This window comes from Columba livia, chromosome 11, assembly GCF_036013475.1.
Source record: "Columba livia isolate bColLiv1 breed racing homer chromosome 11, bColLiv1.pat.W.v2, whole genome shotgun sequence".
NCBI classification, from domain to species: domain Eukaryota; kingdom Metazoa; phylum Chordata; class Aves; order Columbiformes; family Columbidae; genus Columba; species Columba livia.
In genome coordinates, this window is record NC_088612.1 from 14,808,041 (window position 1) to 14,824,844 (window position 16,804).

The window sequence follows — 16,804 nt, forward strand, 5'->3', positions numbered from 1 at the left end:
TGCTTATCCATACCTGCTCTCCTCCCAGTCTCGAGACTTCTTTGTTTCATTTGGTTTGATGCAGCGGATGTAATGGGGCGTACACTTCATCAGGGTGCCAACAAGGTCATTTGCTTGTTTCTGTAAAATAAAGGGAAAACAACAGGATCTGAGCTGGACAGGGTAAATCCTGTGAGAGAATTCTAAAATTATCAGCCATCTGCTGATGATTCACTTGACAGGATCCAGTTGACTTTGGTCTTTCTCAGGCAAAGTGTCTTGGGATAATATGCACCTCATGAAAAAACAATCTGTAATAGAAGGCACCGTTACCTCCAGCTACATAATACTATATAAAACTGTTACATAAAAACATGGAGTGACAAGGAATGCATCAGGTGGACCTGACTGTCAGGACGGCATGTGAGGAAAGAGGCTGATAAAATATCTATTTCCAAAGTCTGCAAATGTGTAATCTAAGAATATATTTTACAGCCAGCCCCCAAAAAGATGCTTGCCTTCTAACACTTGCTGCTTTATTCAAGGCACCTTATGGCCTATAGGAAGACTCCTGTTGACTTTGTGTGCGTTGGATCAGGTGCTGCCTCATTGCTGCACGATAAAGGAGACCAGTAGGACATCAAGTGGCTGAGTGAAGGGGCTCATTCGTTATGCACACGACAAGTACTGTTATCATGACTGTCAGTCGCTCATTTGGAAAATTCATTGCCGTAGAATGCCACTGAACAAGACATCTAATGGACAGTAATGCTGGGCAAAACACCATTCTAACAGCTGAAACAATGCATTGCTTCGCAGTAAAGACAGTCCTGATGCCTACCTTTACAAATGTCTGGACAGACAACTTTTATTTTTAGGTATCCACACAAAAACACACCCGCATATGCACATACTAACACAGCAAAACTAGACGTACTTTGATTTTACTGCCCGCAGTGGTAGGACGGCCCTTCTTGTCCACTTGAAGATTTTCAGGAAATAGAGCCTTTATAAAAGGCCTAGGGAAGAATCAATAAAATAATGTTGGCGTAGAAAGACAATTCAATGCAGGAATATCAAGGAATATGCTGTAAAAGTTGATAGTTGAGGAGAATATAAATGGCTATTTCTATTAATCTGGAGTTGTATCAAATCTATTTTAAGATTAGTATTTTCCATGAGCTTCATTACTCGTAGAGATCCCTTGCTATTTTAGTGAGCCTTGGAAGATGCGATACCAGACTTCTAGACTGGAAGAAACACGCACTTCTTAAAAAGTAATCTTCAATTAATTAAAATACATAACAACAAGATGTTACTTTATATGCTAAAACAGTGCCTCTTCTGAGAGAATGCCAAATCACTGATGACCTTGTTTGAGGCCAAAACAAATGGCTGTTATTACACACACCATTTGCCTGTGACACTGCAGTACCTTACTTTGTCAGATTTCCAGAAAATGAAGGTCAATATAATGCAAATGACACTATTCTACTGCAGCAATGCTTTATTCCCACTTTTATGCAAATGAGTTCACAAGTTGCAAAGGGGTGCAGTCAGGCCCTCTGTATCCATCTGAACTAACACGTTATTCCTAGCTTTAAGCAAGTTTTGCTTACGTACAAATCACTGCTCTGCATGAGTTCAATCAAGTCCATGAAAAGAACATCCCGATTTCTCTCGCAGAATCCATCCATATCATAAGATACCTGGGCCAAGGTGGAAATTGATTGTTTGTGGTAAGTTGAGAACCCAATAATTGAAGAAAATTGAAATCCTGTCCTCATCAGTAGCTGTTCTGAACGTTTCGGCTAGTCTGGTATAACCTAAAGATACTACAATGATCACTAAATCCTTGCATATATTATTAGTTAACTCTTTCACAACAAAGTAATCTCATCCACATATTTAAATTCAGTGAAAAGACTGTTATGGAGCTAGTGAATGAAATATGACATAAGTTAATTTAATATGAAATTTTATTGAAGAAAATTTTTTGCATATTATGGGTTTACTGTTATTAACTATATCTGCAGGAAATCATTAATAGTTTGAGAAATATACCCAAAGGAGACTGAACTGTACATTCTGTTCCCAGTTTTATTAGTATATCATCACCTACAGATCATCTTTATAACTGAATTCTTTAAATTCACTGCTAATATAACCAACAATTAAGATAATGAATAAAAACTAGGAGCATTTACTTATTACATTTAATACTAAGTTCCAGTTACTATGTTTGATAGCAGCAAGGCCCAAACTCATCTCTCCTAAGTAAAGGACATATGTTAGGGCATAGTTGTTCTAAGCTCCCTACATTGTGAAAGGTGGACACCATCTCCTGAGATAATCTGACTATTTGAAAGCAAACAGCCCTCTACATGGCTTCCCTTCCTTTCATTACTGTTCTTTTTCTTTATAAATACGTTACATAGAATTCAGTGATGATTTTCCGTATTACCTTTCCAGCATAATGATGAATGATAAATCCCTGGTTCCAGCTGTTGAAATGTTCATGAGTCCCAATCTGCATCTGAAGTTTCTGAAGCAGTGTTTGGTCAGCTCCTTCTCCCACTGCATGCATTGTAGCACACACATCATCTAAAATGCTCATAATCCCTGGGGGATTCTAATGCATTGGAAAAGAATAACAAAAACAGCAAAAAGTCAGGAAAAAATTATTATGCCAGTTTCAAAAACACTAGAGCAAAGTCAGAGCAAGAAGAATTCCCCCTCAGTGGAGTTCATAGTAGAGATTCATTTGTACACAGCATGCAAATAGTTTGAGACACACTACTTTTGTAGTGATAGTGACAGTAGGAAATGATGGAGAAAACAATGATTGCTGTTTAAAAAAACAACGCACAAAAAAAAACCAACAAAATGCCCAACATTTAAGTTTTTAATTCCTTCACAAAGCAACCTACTTTCTCATTCCACCAAAACATAAATGTATGTCTGAGGTAAGTATTTAAATTCACATGCTGTAGTTGGACAAATCTACAGCAAAGTATCTAAGATTGTGACAGAAAACCTGTCTTCTTCCTAGTTATTCTGATACAGGTAGGAGGTGGGTAAAATCTGAATGTGTATTCAGGCACAAGTCACTATAGTACTTGAGCTGCTGTTAAAATTATCTGGCCTACATGAGGACAAAGAATTAGCTGAAGAACAACCTACTTCTGCCCTAAAGGACAACTCAACATTTGCTGTCACCTCAAATTAGAACATAAAGACTTTAAATTGCAGAACATTCTGTGCAGCAGACACACAAAATTTCTTTTATCTCCAACACTTCCTATTGCTTCCTCTTCACTGGTTTTCGCTTTATTTGCAACAGTACCACAAAGGATGCCAGTGCTGTAGCTTCCCCAAACTGAAATATATCTTCCCAGGGACACAGAGAGCCTCATCCGATGTACAGAATATGTCGTGAAGTTCATGATAAATTTAGGTGGAAAAAAAGTTTAATTTCACTCCTTATCTTTTTTTTTTTAGTCACACATCAGTCATGCTATCTTATGCTTCTCTTTTTGGTCAATATCTTGGATAACATATATCTTAGAGCTCTTATAAGACATGTTATATAAGATTTATATATAGGCTTAGTATGACTCAGTAACTGAACAACAGTATTTGCATTTTTCCTATGAATGTTCTTGACAGCAAAGCAGTTGCCCAATTATTTTAAAGAAAATCTTGTTTTTTCCATCTGTTTGTTCTAAATACTTACCACTTTGTTCTCTATAAGGTCACACACGATTTTGTTGTTGAAGTAATCAATTGGAGTCCATCTAATTCCTTCTTGCACATATTCTTCCTGTTAAGTGAAAAGAAAGACACAAATATTCCTTTGCACTGTGGACGCAGCACTAGATTTACATGCACTACATACAGACGCACTCTGCGCTGCTTGTGTTCAGAAACACCTGTCAAACGTGTGACTGGGGGAAGGTGGAAGAAATGACCCTAATGATAGTTAAATCCAGCTCTCTGCTGCCTGAGAGATGAACTGGAATCCTTCTCCCCACACATTCTTTTGTCATTCATAGCCCTTGAGTAGTTACTAAGAAGAGCAAGAATATTTCAGCAGTGCATTCACTGTCAAAGCACTTTGCAAATACTAACAATGTGACTTTTACAGTATCTTGACAGTGCACTTCATCATCCATATCCTAATCTATTTTAAAAGTAACAATAGTGACAGGCGTATCAAGGGTCAGATCCCCAAAACCAATGTGTTTAGAAATGCATGTGAAATGGAGACACAACTCTGTATTTCTGTACACAATTATGGCAACCATAAAGACACCTAGACACTGTCTGGGGAAAAACATCATACTAAAAATTGATTGAACTGATGCACTCAGTTGCCTGCATCTAGCAGGTCATTTGTATGCTCAGCTGCAATCATCAGTTAGGTTTACACAAAGGCAATTGTGTAAGCGCATTCTTGAAAACATTGTCCTGAAGTTGGTGGCAGGCCTGAGCTCATGCTGTAGACAATGCCTCTGTCTCTGCTGCATTGTCTGCCCTCCCGTGCAGTAGCTCACATTTGTGTATAGTGAGGTTTTGCAGTAAGGCTATGGGCAGAGAACTGCAAATATTTTTGCAGAAGTATTTTTGCATTTGGCTCAGTAATCTATTTCATTCATATATCCATATATATTTTTAAAAAAGAAAAATGGTGTGGAGGAAATTAAGTATTCCCATTTAACTGTGTCATGTCCAAGAAAAGCACAGGAATGGAACCAAGCAGTTTTCCATTTCTGTCAATGAGTCAGACTATGCAGCAGTCTGGGCAGTCATATGACTGCATTAGTACGTTGTTTGACGGACTCACTTCTATACCACTGTATCACAGAATAAATGTCTGTAGCTGATGTGGTTTACAGTTTTAGGGTTAGCCAACAAAGGGGTTTTTTTTCTTTATCTTGCTTAACAAGGCAAATCTTATTGTTAATAGAAGATGAAACCTCAGTTTTTCCACCAACTAAAAAACTCATAGCTCACTTATGAATTCAAAAATAATAAATGTCTGGTTACCTGTTCTGCCTTCAGTGTCAGTTCAATAAAAATCTGCTGTAGTTTTTCATTAACGAAATTGATGCAGAACTGTTCAAAACCATTTTTCTATAGAAAAGGAAACAATTTAAAAATCAGTCTCATGCTTTATATACAATAATTCTTAGTTCTTATGCTGGCAATAAGCTTCAAAGAAACATGTTCAGTGATGGATGGGTTGCTGACTTTATGGACATCCTGTGTAATCTCAGATCTTTCTTTCAAGATCAATGACCTAATTTCTTTGAAGTTTCTTCAATAATTCATGTTTATTAAGTGAGACATTACCAGTGAGAACTCAATGTCCAGGAAGCTGGGTTGGGGATTTTTTGCTTTTATTCTGGCCACAGGATTTTCTTTTTTTTGTGTTTTGGATTTTTTCCCCTCTCTAAATAACAAAAACCTCCCAGGTCAGATGTGCTTAAACCCTGTGTATTGCATTGCCTTACCTGGAATATTTCAAAGCCATAAATATCAAGGACACCGATGTTATATTCTTCATGGTCCTTCTCCATAGCCTTATTAATAGACTAATAAAACAGAAACAAAATGTAAAACAAAGAGTGGTTTACATATTTAAAAGATATATTCATATCCTTAGATCTTTATATAAAAGCATTGGGTTTCTTCAAAAAGAACTTATTTGAATGGAATACAAATATATGTAATAGGGTATTTTACTTTCACTTTTAAATAAACTGTTATTAACAGCTAGGAAATGAACAACATACTATCCTGTTTCCCAGATTAGTGAGCCTTTGGGTCTACTGTCCTTTCTCCTTTGGTGTAACTGGCTCAGTTAAAGAAAAGGAGCCAACAATAAAGGTAACAGCTTTAAGTCTGATGCATTTTGCAGATAGTGCCGTGAGTCTTTTCACCCATTTCTGTATTACTCTACTTTGCAGTGTCAGTGCTGGTGCAGGCACACAGTGGTAATTACAGACCTGTCATGATGAGGGCGACTGTGCGGACACGCTGGCAGTGTCACCACAGAGGAGACTGTTCTGCTTCATCTGGCCCACAGCTGCGGCCAAAGGCGAGGTTTCTACCCCACCAGCCCAGCCCGGGGTCTCCTTCTGAACAAGAGACTACTTGAGCACGGACAATGGAATTTGACCATTTGCCCCAATGCCACAGCACTGGGATGCTGAAGGTGTTCTTCACAGGAGAGTGGGGTAAGAGAGCAGGGGACCCTAATTCACTAATTCTGCTCATCTGGAAATTCTCAGCTACATGAGACAACGACTCAGAGCAGTATGGATGCTGACAGGAAGATGTCATAATATCATATGGGACAGTTGTGGCAGGAGACTGAGCAAATATAGTGCTGAAAGCACAGCTCATTTGCTTCAAAGAAAGTGTAGCATTTGTCATACATTCAGTATTTAACATCTGTGGTCATGCTCCCACTGCTCTGCTCGGTACTGCTACTAAGGTTTAGGCAAAGAAACATGCTGGCTGAAAAATGATGGACAAGTAAGACACTGCAAGGAACATTCCTAGTGTACTTGTACTTGTTTTGATACCAGTAGACTCAAGCAAATCCAACTTACATCCACCAGGTAATCAAAAACACGGGAATGAAGGGCCTTGGCCAGTGCATCCCTGGTGTAGCAGGCTTGTTCCACATTTAACGTCACGTTGATAGACTCAGATTTGCCTCCCCACTTGCTCTCCATCTGTCTGCTGGTCAGTTTTTCTTTTAGGCGGTCCTGGTTAATTCCAAGGAGAAAAGCAGGAAAAGCCAAAACTGCAAGAAAAGTTGGAGTTGCTGGATTATGATTTACAGACTTAACCAATACAGAATGAAGGGGAAAAAAAATTAGCTGTATCTCTAATAACGACAGCAGTAAGGAACCTCATGGGGCATGCACCTTAAAAAGACCAGGGATTTATGTCTTTAAAATCTCCCTAAGCTCCCCAAAGACACTTTCAACTCTTTACTTACGTGGATTTCAATTAAGATAAACCATGTAGAAGCAAAATAATCAGCTATTTACGTACCTTCAATCCTTCAAACATATAAGGTAGCTTAGGTCATAGTTTTGAACTATGTGGTTCAAACAAGTCACTCTTAGAGGAGATAAAATAAAACATAGAGTTCAAACATTAAATAAAATTGAGACAATTTAAAATTCTTTGTGGAAAACATGAAAGGTTTAAAATATAATAATTTGCTATCTGCTTCCTAATATTCTTTACCTTTCTTCTTCCAAGTCAGGATATTGCAAAAAGTTTTCAATTGCCTTGCCATTTATTTGGTTTTGGTGGTTTTTTGTTTGTGTGACGTGCATTTTTTTGGTGTTTTTTGTAGTTTTGTTCATGGCTTTTGTGTGGGTGGGTGTGGGTTGGTTGGGTTTTGTGTGTGGTGGCATTTTGGGTTGTTTGTTTGGGGGTTTTTAAATCCCTTATTCTGGACATACTTTACAAATTCTGATTTCCCTTGTTTAAAAATAAAGCAGAAAAATACATCTATGCAATAAGCAGGCACAAGTCTAGTATTCCTTGTATTCATAGCACATGGTGCAGATGTTACCCGCAGGTGTCATACACCATAAGGAACAGAAAAAGAGAAACAGCTTGAAAGCACATGGAAATAGCTCCCAAGGGCAGCTCTTGGAGTTGGTGTTGCACCTCTGCTAAACCATCTCATCCTCTAACAATGTTTCCTCCATGTTCCATTGCTTTCACATCTACTTTACTGGTGTGAGGAGGATGTAAAACAATCACTAAGGCAGCAGCCCGTTGTGCTTTACACGTCTGTAACATCACAGCATGATTTCACTAAACCCTTCCGTACGTTAATCCAAAATGACTTTCAAAACTGCAAACAACTGTCACCTTTCTGGAATTTTATTTATTCCCATCAGCAAGCTGATTAAATTTACACTCTAGGATACTAGGAACCACACAATTAACCAAAGCTGAGTCACTGGCACCGTCTCTGCTAACTCACTGAGAACTCAGGTTGAGGAGCACATGAACAGGTCATATGCTTTACAATGGAAAAGAATGTAGGTAATTACAGACCATATATGCTCACATATATTGTAAAGATGCCAGAGTAAGTATTTAGCCAATACTGCTGTAAGAATTTATGAAGACAGTTTAATGGAATGAACCACCACGCATACCTCAGAAACTCTTCTTCACAGTGCTCGTGATTTACTGTAAAGGAAGAATAGCTGACACTATAGTAATTTCACATTCCTAAGATGCCTGGTTATTATCCCTGGGTAGGAACCATAGAGTTACCACCTAGAAACTACCATCAAGCAGGATATGCACATAACTGAAAAAATGATCCTCAAAGAGTAATCAGTAGCATTCTGTGGAACAGTTTCAAATACAATTGGTGAAGAAAAGCTGAAAAACACTAGGTTCACTTTGTTGGCTTTTGGAAAGTGTAAAACAGACCTTTCAGTACAATGCAAATGTAAAGACAAATGGCTCAAATTGTTTTCTGCATCCAGGAGAGAACAAGTAGTATTTCGCATAATTTGCAACATACAAGATTTAGAATAAATAATGACACTTTTTTCAACTATTAATATAATCAAGCACTGTAACAGATAATAATCACTAGCAGTTTTAAAGAAGTATTTGTCCAAATTTCTGTTAAGAGTGGGCTGTATGGATCTAATTCTGACTCAAAGACTAGAGTTTTTGGTGTCCTGAAGAATGGCCTTAGCTTGTTTTTGTGCGATTGACTATACAATAATAAGAACACTAGGGACAAAATTCTTACACTTTTTCTTATTTCCAACTTATGCAAAGCATGACTTATCAGTGGTCTTTGTGTTTTAGCTTTAGTGGCTATCCAGGCTATAAACTCTACTTAGTTAGCTAGGACAACTAGTAAACTGGGTGGGGGGAAGACAAATGGAAAGAGAAATGAACCCAACGTTCAACCTCATAATGCAGAAATTGTACGAGACATTGCTATTTCTTCCCTGGCGCCTTAAAAATGCAGCATGTTTATGAGTAAGTTCTATATTCATTCTGTCTGCTAATTTTTTCAATATAATAGTCACACACATATATTTAAGTATGGCGTACATGGCTCATCACAGAAATAACATTCACATTTACCAACTTAGTTTCAACTCGTGTCTTTTCAGTTTGTTACCTTTTCATACAACACACTCTGTATCTATCTTGTCTGGCTATTAAATGTCTTGATTTCACGGAAAGATTTAATGCTGTGATTTAAATGGAAGCACAGTAGCTCATCTGGAACCATAAGGCATATAAAAACTCCTATATTTTTATCTGGATGTATAAAATGCCACAAAATGTTTTTCTTTGGGTTCACTTACTATTCTCTCAAATTAAGAAATTAAGGTTAAAAATTAGTATTTTTATTTCCCACTTTTTTAAAACAAGTATCATACAGTTGAGTGGGAAGTTGAATACACAAGATAACTTTATTCATATTTAACTTACCTAAAACTAAATAAATGCAGTTTCCTAAACAAAAGGACCATTCTGACATAAGAGTTAAGAGAACAGACAGATATGTATAAGCTACTACATATGTTGTGCTTATCCACTCTGTCCTTAAATTATCAAGGTAGTATAAAATCAACATTAAATGCAAGTTTTATAAATCGTGACAAAAATGTTTAGAACTCAAGATCCTTTATTCTTTCAATGTCTTGCTGATGTGGGCCTAGCTGATCTAAGCCAGCAGCAACAGGTGAGGGTTGCAAGGTCAGTGCGTTGTCGGTAAGGAAATAGTAGATGTACCTAATGATGAGGTACAGGTTGAAAAATTAGGGACAGGGAACGTAGCAGTAGAATGTGAATTCTGCATTTCAATTCAAGTCTGAATTTCTATTTTCAAGGCACCTCTTCCATATACATATACATGTACATATACATATACAGCCTGAGAGCTGGCTGTGTACCTGAGACTGGGAAAACTCCACAAGTTGTTAGCTGCTTTCACATGGCAAGGAGGTCTAAGCACATAAGAAAAAGGTGCTTTTAGGAATGCATGCTGACAGACTAAAAGGAGCAGAGGTCAAGTTTGCCAAAAGCATTTCTCACTATTTCTATTATTTCATACGTAAAGGCTGAAAAATTTCTTCAATTCAAAATGCAAAATGGCACTCCTGTTAAGTCTGTGGCATTGAACAAGACAAAACAGGGACCTCAGCACCATTGGTTTTGGAAGAGAATCTAAATTAGCAGCCTCACACTGTAAGAAATGATGCGCTGTGTTTGGATAGGCAGCTCAGGATTGCAGTTCACCTTACACCATCTGGGTTTCAGCCCATTGCTAATTCTCTAACGGTTTCCAGAGGTACTTACACTCCTCACTCTCCACTCCTGCATAGTTGCCAACTTCTTTGAAGCTGATGTTTCCCAAATGCAGTATTCCTGCCACTATCTGCAGCACCAATGCCTGTTCCTCTGCAAAGATCCCAATCACACTCATTGCGTGCTGGGAAGAAAAAGAAAAAAAATGGAATCAGTTGCAGAACCTGTTCAATGACTCTTGTCATAGAAGTCCTTTTCAAATTTTGATGTTAAAAATTAGAGCTTTTCACAACAGTTCAAATACCTAAGGCAACCAAATTTTATTACAGCCTGGACTGAAGTTTCAAAAGGTACCAGATGTCCTACTTCAGCATTTTTAATTTTTTTTTATTTAATACAGAAGCATCTACACCATTTAGAAGATGTGTTAGCAAAATTAACTCTGGAAAAATTAAAGTTACTGAAAAACACGCATCTGCTCTGAAGTGTCACACTAATAATTAGCTAGAATACAACAGTAACTTTTTTTTTTTAGGCCTTTACATATGTGACATATATAAATAAAGGATGTGTTAATGTGCTTACTTTAAATAATAAATGGACATGACTTGCGTAAAGGTCACATAAACTGGCAACAGCAGTAGACAAAGATCCCTGATTTATGCTTTCTAGTCCCTTTCTCCAGCCTTTAAGTTGCACCATTTTAAATAGGAATGGAAGATGAGTCACCACTAAGAATTCAGCTAAAATAGGGCACTCTCTTATATTTTCTTTTAATGGAATTTCCTCACTGTGTTTGCATTTTCACATTTTTCATACTACAGATTATCTGCATTCAATTAAATTTCATTAAATTTGCACCCTTCTGAAAAAGAACAATCAGAAAACAAAACAACTTTCTACAGAAAGTATTTATCTACTTCAGATTGTTAGGCTGCAACACAGGACCTCTTCAGGGTAACATATTTAATTATATTTTGTGCTGAGGAGGAAGTAAGTTATATCTACATTCATTTCTCATTCTCACATTAATACATCAAGGTCTTTGCTACTAATGGACAGTGAAATGAACATACATCCACCACTGTGCAAATCATAGAGTAGAACACTCACCAGTGTTTCTTGGAAATCCAGTTTGTCATTGATGTCATCAACTTTGTAGGACCCAGAGAGACTCAGATAGTAATAGTAGTCCATACTGGTAATTCCAAGACTGCTTTTTTGTTCTGAGGAGGCCCCTTCAATTAGCTGCAGAATAAGAATCCCCACATTAGGCATCATACAACAGTCTTCAGGAGAGATGAAAGAGGTGACTGAGCCTGAAATTACTGGGAGGGACATGGCTAGTGTTAAACATATGTTAAGATATGGCGTATGTTAAGCAAGTTTTGAACTGCTTCAACACTATGGCTCAAATCACCCCTCTTTGCATCATTTAGGTCAACAGGGGCCAAGAATAAATAACACAGTAGTTAAAAAAGGTTCCGGTACTCTCTGTGATGCCAGAGGAGAGGATCCTCGGATCTGTGTGAAGTCTACACAGTTGTGCAATAAGAAGGAATGAACAAACTAACCTCAGAAGACTCAAACCCCCATGGTCTTTTAACCCCTGTGTCAAAATGCCTCTCCAAGCCACAGCAGGACAGTGAAAATTGTTAATAAGCCTCAGAAAAGAAGAACACACAGCTCCTGGAGCAATTCCAGCTCCAACTCAGCTTTCCATCCTGGCAGGGGCACTTCAACTTAATGTGAAGCTGCTTACAGTCACGATGCTGCCTTTAGTTTCATAGAGCTTGATCAACAGCACTTCAGCAGATACGGAACTCACATGTCAAGGACCAACAAAGGCCAGAAAAGCCTTCTGAAAAACTAAAAAGTGAGGATGTTTGTAGGATTCTATGAAGATATATTATCCTAAATGTCCTAGAAAACTCAACTGAGAATCAAATCTCTCTTTCACGAAGGTATAATTATACAGACCGGTTCAAACAGAAATCTGTTGGAAAGTTCTCATTTTCTATTATTGCTACTGGACCTTTCCATATAGAATTTCACACCGAATTTCCAAGCAAGGCCTTTGAAATATTGAAGCACTTTTGTTGTGGAGCTGGAAGGCAGCGAGGTAAGTCTATGTTGGATGGTGCCTCCACATGCTATCAAGCTTCCTTCCCACTGATATCCAGATTACCTTCTTGAGTATGCACCCAGTAATCTCACTGTGTTGAGAACGCCTTTTCAATCAAAAGGAAAAACAGGTCTTAGTTATTTTAAGTAACTCAGAAAGGAGCTGTAAACTTCTGACCTGGTAAAAAATGTGAAAACTCCTCTCTCCAGGATTCCTCATTACAACACGAGATTTTTCCAGTAGGAAGTTGGAGATTTTCCCTCCATCTGGTTCTCCACCTGGGCTAAACTGGATTTCAAAGTATTTCCCCTGCAAGAAACAATTAAAGCTGTTGAATGATTAGTAAACACAAATCTGAAATCCCACACTGGCACTGTATCTCAAGGAAGGTTACTGGGATGTTTAATCTTTGTGGATACAGTGACACAGCTGCCTCAAGGTATAACCTAAGCTTAGATTCTTGAACTTTTATTCTTTCTGCATTTACACAGCGCTAGACTCGGAATAATATGTCATATGTTAATGCCAACATAGAAAGGAAGTCAATGGCTTCTTTTCACTGCTGAGACTTTTGCTTAGTGTAAAGGAAACGATAAGGCTCACCTATATGGGAAGTCAATATATCAGATTTACCACCCACAGCAAACATAGTGTTCTGCTTGGAAGCAAGGTAAAGCAATTATCTTTTTCTTTCAGGGAAACGTTAATTGCATTAACATTCATGTTGGGTGAGGAACAATCTCAAATTTGTAAAACCTACATGTAACTTTTTGAAACAGACCCTTCAGTATGTTATCTAGCGAACTGTCATTGCGCAACATTATCTTGTGTATTTTATAATGACAGACTGAAAATAATTCCTGCCTGCTTTCTGTACATATTAGTAAAGGCATTTCCCATCAAACAACTCTAAGTATGGTATCATCTATTTTTTAAAAGCCTTTTTTTAAAAAAAAAAACACATCTATTACTGTGTATATTTTACTGATCTGGAAAACTGGACAGTTTGTTGCTGATAAATTATTTGCTTGCAGACTGAACATTTTATAAATTGTGACCAATACATATTTTAAGAGAAACAAACACACAAGCTATACAGAATGAAATACAGGCTTCTCAACATGTACTTTATGTTTTAAAACACACTTTATAAAGAATTTAGATTTACCTCATTTATAGTCAATTTATATTATACTCCTGAATAGTGTCTCTGTAACAGCACGGAAGCTGGAAGAATAAAGTAACCTCTAAGGTACAGGGACTTACAAATCTGCTGGAGTTGTTGTTCCGCACAGTTTTTGCATTCCCAAAGGCCTCCAATAAAGGGTTGGACTGTAGAATAATATCTTTAACATGCTAAAATTTTAGGAAAACAGGAGAGATTCAGAAATTGACATTTTAAGAGTTCTTACAGATTTTCTAGAAAACCACAACATCTGAATTATATATTAAAAAGCAAGAAAGCCTGCATCTGTAAGGAATCCTCTTGATTGGATAAGGAATAGAATCTAACCATATTTTTTAAAGAGCTTCTAGTTCCTGGTTTTTGAAGAAAATCCTACAAAATTGAACAAAATGCCTGAGGCTAAAACCTGGTCCTTCTGTTCACTGTACTACCAAGCAACAGAGCCAATAAATTGATTTGGTGTTTTTCATCATCTTGATTTTAAACTATTTCCTTCTTACACATGAGCATTTAAACCTTTTTGGGTCTGGAACCACAATCAATGAAGTCAGAGCAGCAGGAAATCTGCAAGTGCTTCAGCAACCTGCTGTGGGATCACTGATGCTGCAGCAAAGTGTGTTACTGTTGTCTCTTTGTATGGTCCTGGCTGCTGGAAGTGTGGGCAAGACAGCAGCTTTGGAATAAACCCAGTGCATGCTGGGTTGTGAAGATTTAGTTTTATTTCAAAAGGAATGCTCAAGGCAACTTATCAACTTCATCAACTGTTACTGTGTAATCACTAAGAATATTTTTAAATTTTGTACAAAACGCTGTAGTCTTTTAAACAAGCTATTTACTTATAAAGTATGATTATATTCATTCCCAAAATCACACAATGCATACTTTCTCTGGATCATTCTCTTGGTCACTGAATTATTCTCTGCAATGTTCCCAGTATCACCGTTGCGGAAAATTAAGTGGAAAGAACGTACTCAACATCAGAGACCGGAACGAAACAAAAACTAACAATAAGCCCTTAAAAAGAGTAAACTGATAAAAGCAGTTACTACGTACCTACCGCTGTCTGTCAGCCAGTGAATGCCGTTGTAGCCTCATTAAGAACATTTTTATGGCTAATTCGTTCAATAAGCTTTAGTTAATATGTTTCGGTAGATAGAGCAGACATTGCTAGTGTAGTTATTAACAAAAGCAACTATTTGTTGTTGCAGCTAGCTTGCAGATACTCTCATTTTGACAAGATAGCCTCATAAAACAAGCTGATGTTCCTGCTGTTGGCTCTCTGACAAATGCATACAAATCAGAGATTTAATGGTAATAATAAAAACGCCAGAAAGACAGTTCAGTTTTCAATAGATTGTCAACACAGGAGGGGAAAAACCCACACATCTACTAGAAGGAGACTGGTGGTTGTTCTTACTCTGGTTAAGAACAATAATTAAAGTACCTTTTACCCCTTAACTAAAAAAAAAAAAAAAAGGCCAGTAGACATAATTGAGCACGAGAGCTGCCAGACTTTCAGCACACAGGATTCTGGGTCTGTGGGTTTTCCCCAGGGCAGGTCCCCAGCCCCTCCAGCTGCCTGTGCAGCCGTGGCCTGTGGGCGTTCCCCGCTGAGCGCCTTCGGCAGAGCCGCGGGGCTGCTGCACAGACCCTTGTCCTTCTGCCTCTCTCGTACATCTTCAGACAATGCTTGTGCTCCAGTATTAACCTCCATCAACTCACCTGTACTTTAGGACCACCTCCTGAAATTTTTGAGACATAACTCATGATGTATTTAGCAGCTACAGTCTTTCCAGCACCACTTTCCCCACTATGAAAAAGAAAACACAGAAATGTACCTGTTAGTTTTAAAATAGTTCTAAAATGGAGTAATTTGAGGTTTATCTTGTTCAATTAAGACTAGGTACTTTAACAATGAATATTTTCTGAATTTTTGAGAATAAATAATTTTGAATACATCATTTTGCATGGACACCAGAGTTTCTATGGGACTTCAAAGTCAGAAAACTATGTAAATTGAGAAAGAAAAATATTTAAACTAAGATGCTCAAAAGAGAACAAGTGTGTTAAGAACTCAAAATTCCCATGTACATTTAGAGGAATTTCAGATCTTAACACAGAAACTCATCTGAAAGTCCAAGCTTTCAATGCCATGCCAGATACCTCCTTTATTTCAGGAGTCTTTTGGTTTTGGTGTTCCTGAATGAAATAATGAGACATTATTAATCACATCCTGAATGACGGAAGAACTTCCTTCCTGTTCCTGTGCCTCTTGACACAGGGTACAAGAAGTCTTAATATTCCATATTAGCTTTAACAATTCCATTTTGCTATTATAATATTTTACTTCAATGGTGAATAACATTTACAACATCAGTAGATTTGCCTTCTTGCAATTAGTAAGCTCTCAAGAGGGAAAGAAGACTGGCATGCCAGACAATCCAACCTCATGCTTTATTTCATACCTTAAAGCTAACTTCATTTCAACAGAATTCCTCCAGATTTACACCAATGTTGGTGCAAGTCTGCCTTGACCTTAATGAATTTACCTTGGCCTGGACAACAATACTAGTACATAAAAAAAACAACAGATGGGTGTTCGTTCAATGTCATAAAGATGCCTGACTTTTTTCCTTGTGCAAAATCTGTGCTCTCTTTAAGCTCCTGAATAATGTCAGTGAATGTTGTTGACTCTTCCATCCTGTGCCTACTTGTTCCTGGATATGGATCAAATACACATCTTTTCCTCACAAATTTAAGCTATGTTTGCCAGAGAAACATCAGCAAGTCCTGTGCAGGAAAAGGACTTGCTGAGAATGTCAACTCATAGCTCTTTATCAGCATGAATAATGGAGACGTTTCCAAAGGTTTAATTCTGAAAAAGCTCCCCAAACTGCCAGGCTGCATTTTACACCCTTAAAGCTTCCAAACAGTACACACATACTGAAAGGTACGTTTGTTTTTTTCCCCTCAGAAATGTGTTCACGCTTCTGCCTTCTCCTGACTGCAGTTTTACAGATCAAACAGGAACCTTGAAATGGTGAAAAAAAACCCAAAACCCCACAAACTTCTTGATCTCATCTGTGAAGTGTGGATTATGATTTTTATTATTCCAAGTCATCTTTTCCTAAGCATCAAGAAGAAAGCCTGTATTATTGGCATCTGCTGCCTTCACAGGGACA

General features: G+C 37.7%; 1 protein-coding gene across 7 annotated transcripts in view; it reads right to left on the reverse strand.

Annotated features, from left to right (window-relative positions):
• Positions 1-16,804, reverse strand: part of MYO1E (myosin IE) — a 114,632-nt gene that overhangs the window by 27,784 nt on the left and 70,044 nt on the right. For all 7 annotated transcript variants that reach the window (XR_010475240.1, XM_021299403.2, XM_065075988.1 and 4 more), the window contains 13 exons: positions 15,345-15,432; positions 13,703-13,792; positions 12,614-12,745; positions 11,425-11,559; positions 10,363-10,495; positions 6,600-6,796; positions 5,496-5,576; positions 5,029-5,115; positions 3,716-3,802; positions 2,444-2,611; positions 1,603-1,688; positions 917-998; positions 14-120 (listed from right to left, as the gene is read on the reverse strand). Coding sequence is in view for 6 of the 7 variants with exons in the window: in XM_021299403.2 (XP_021155078.2) it covers positions 14-120; positions 917-998; positions 1,603-1,688; positions 2,444-2,611; positions 3,716-3,802; positions 5,029-5,115; positions 5,496-5,576; positions 6,600-6,796; positions 10,363-10,495; positions 11,425-11,559; positions 12,614-12,745; positions 13,703-13,792; positions 15,345-15,432 (1,473 nt within the window). In the remaining variant the exon portion in view is untranslated. The remainder of the gene's footprint in view (positions 1-13; positions 121-916; positions 999-1,602; positions 1,689-2,443; positions 2,612-3,715; positions 3,803-5,028; positions 5,116-5,495; positions 5,577-6,599; positions 6,797-10,362; positions 10,496-11,424; positions 11,560-12,613; positions 12,746-13,702; positions 13,793-15,344; positions 15,433-16,804) is intronic.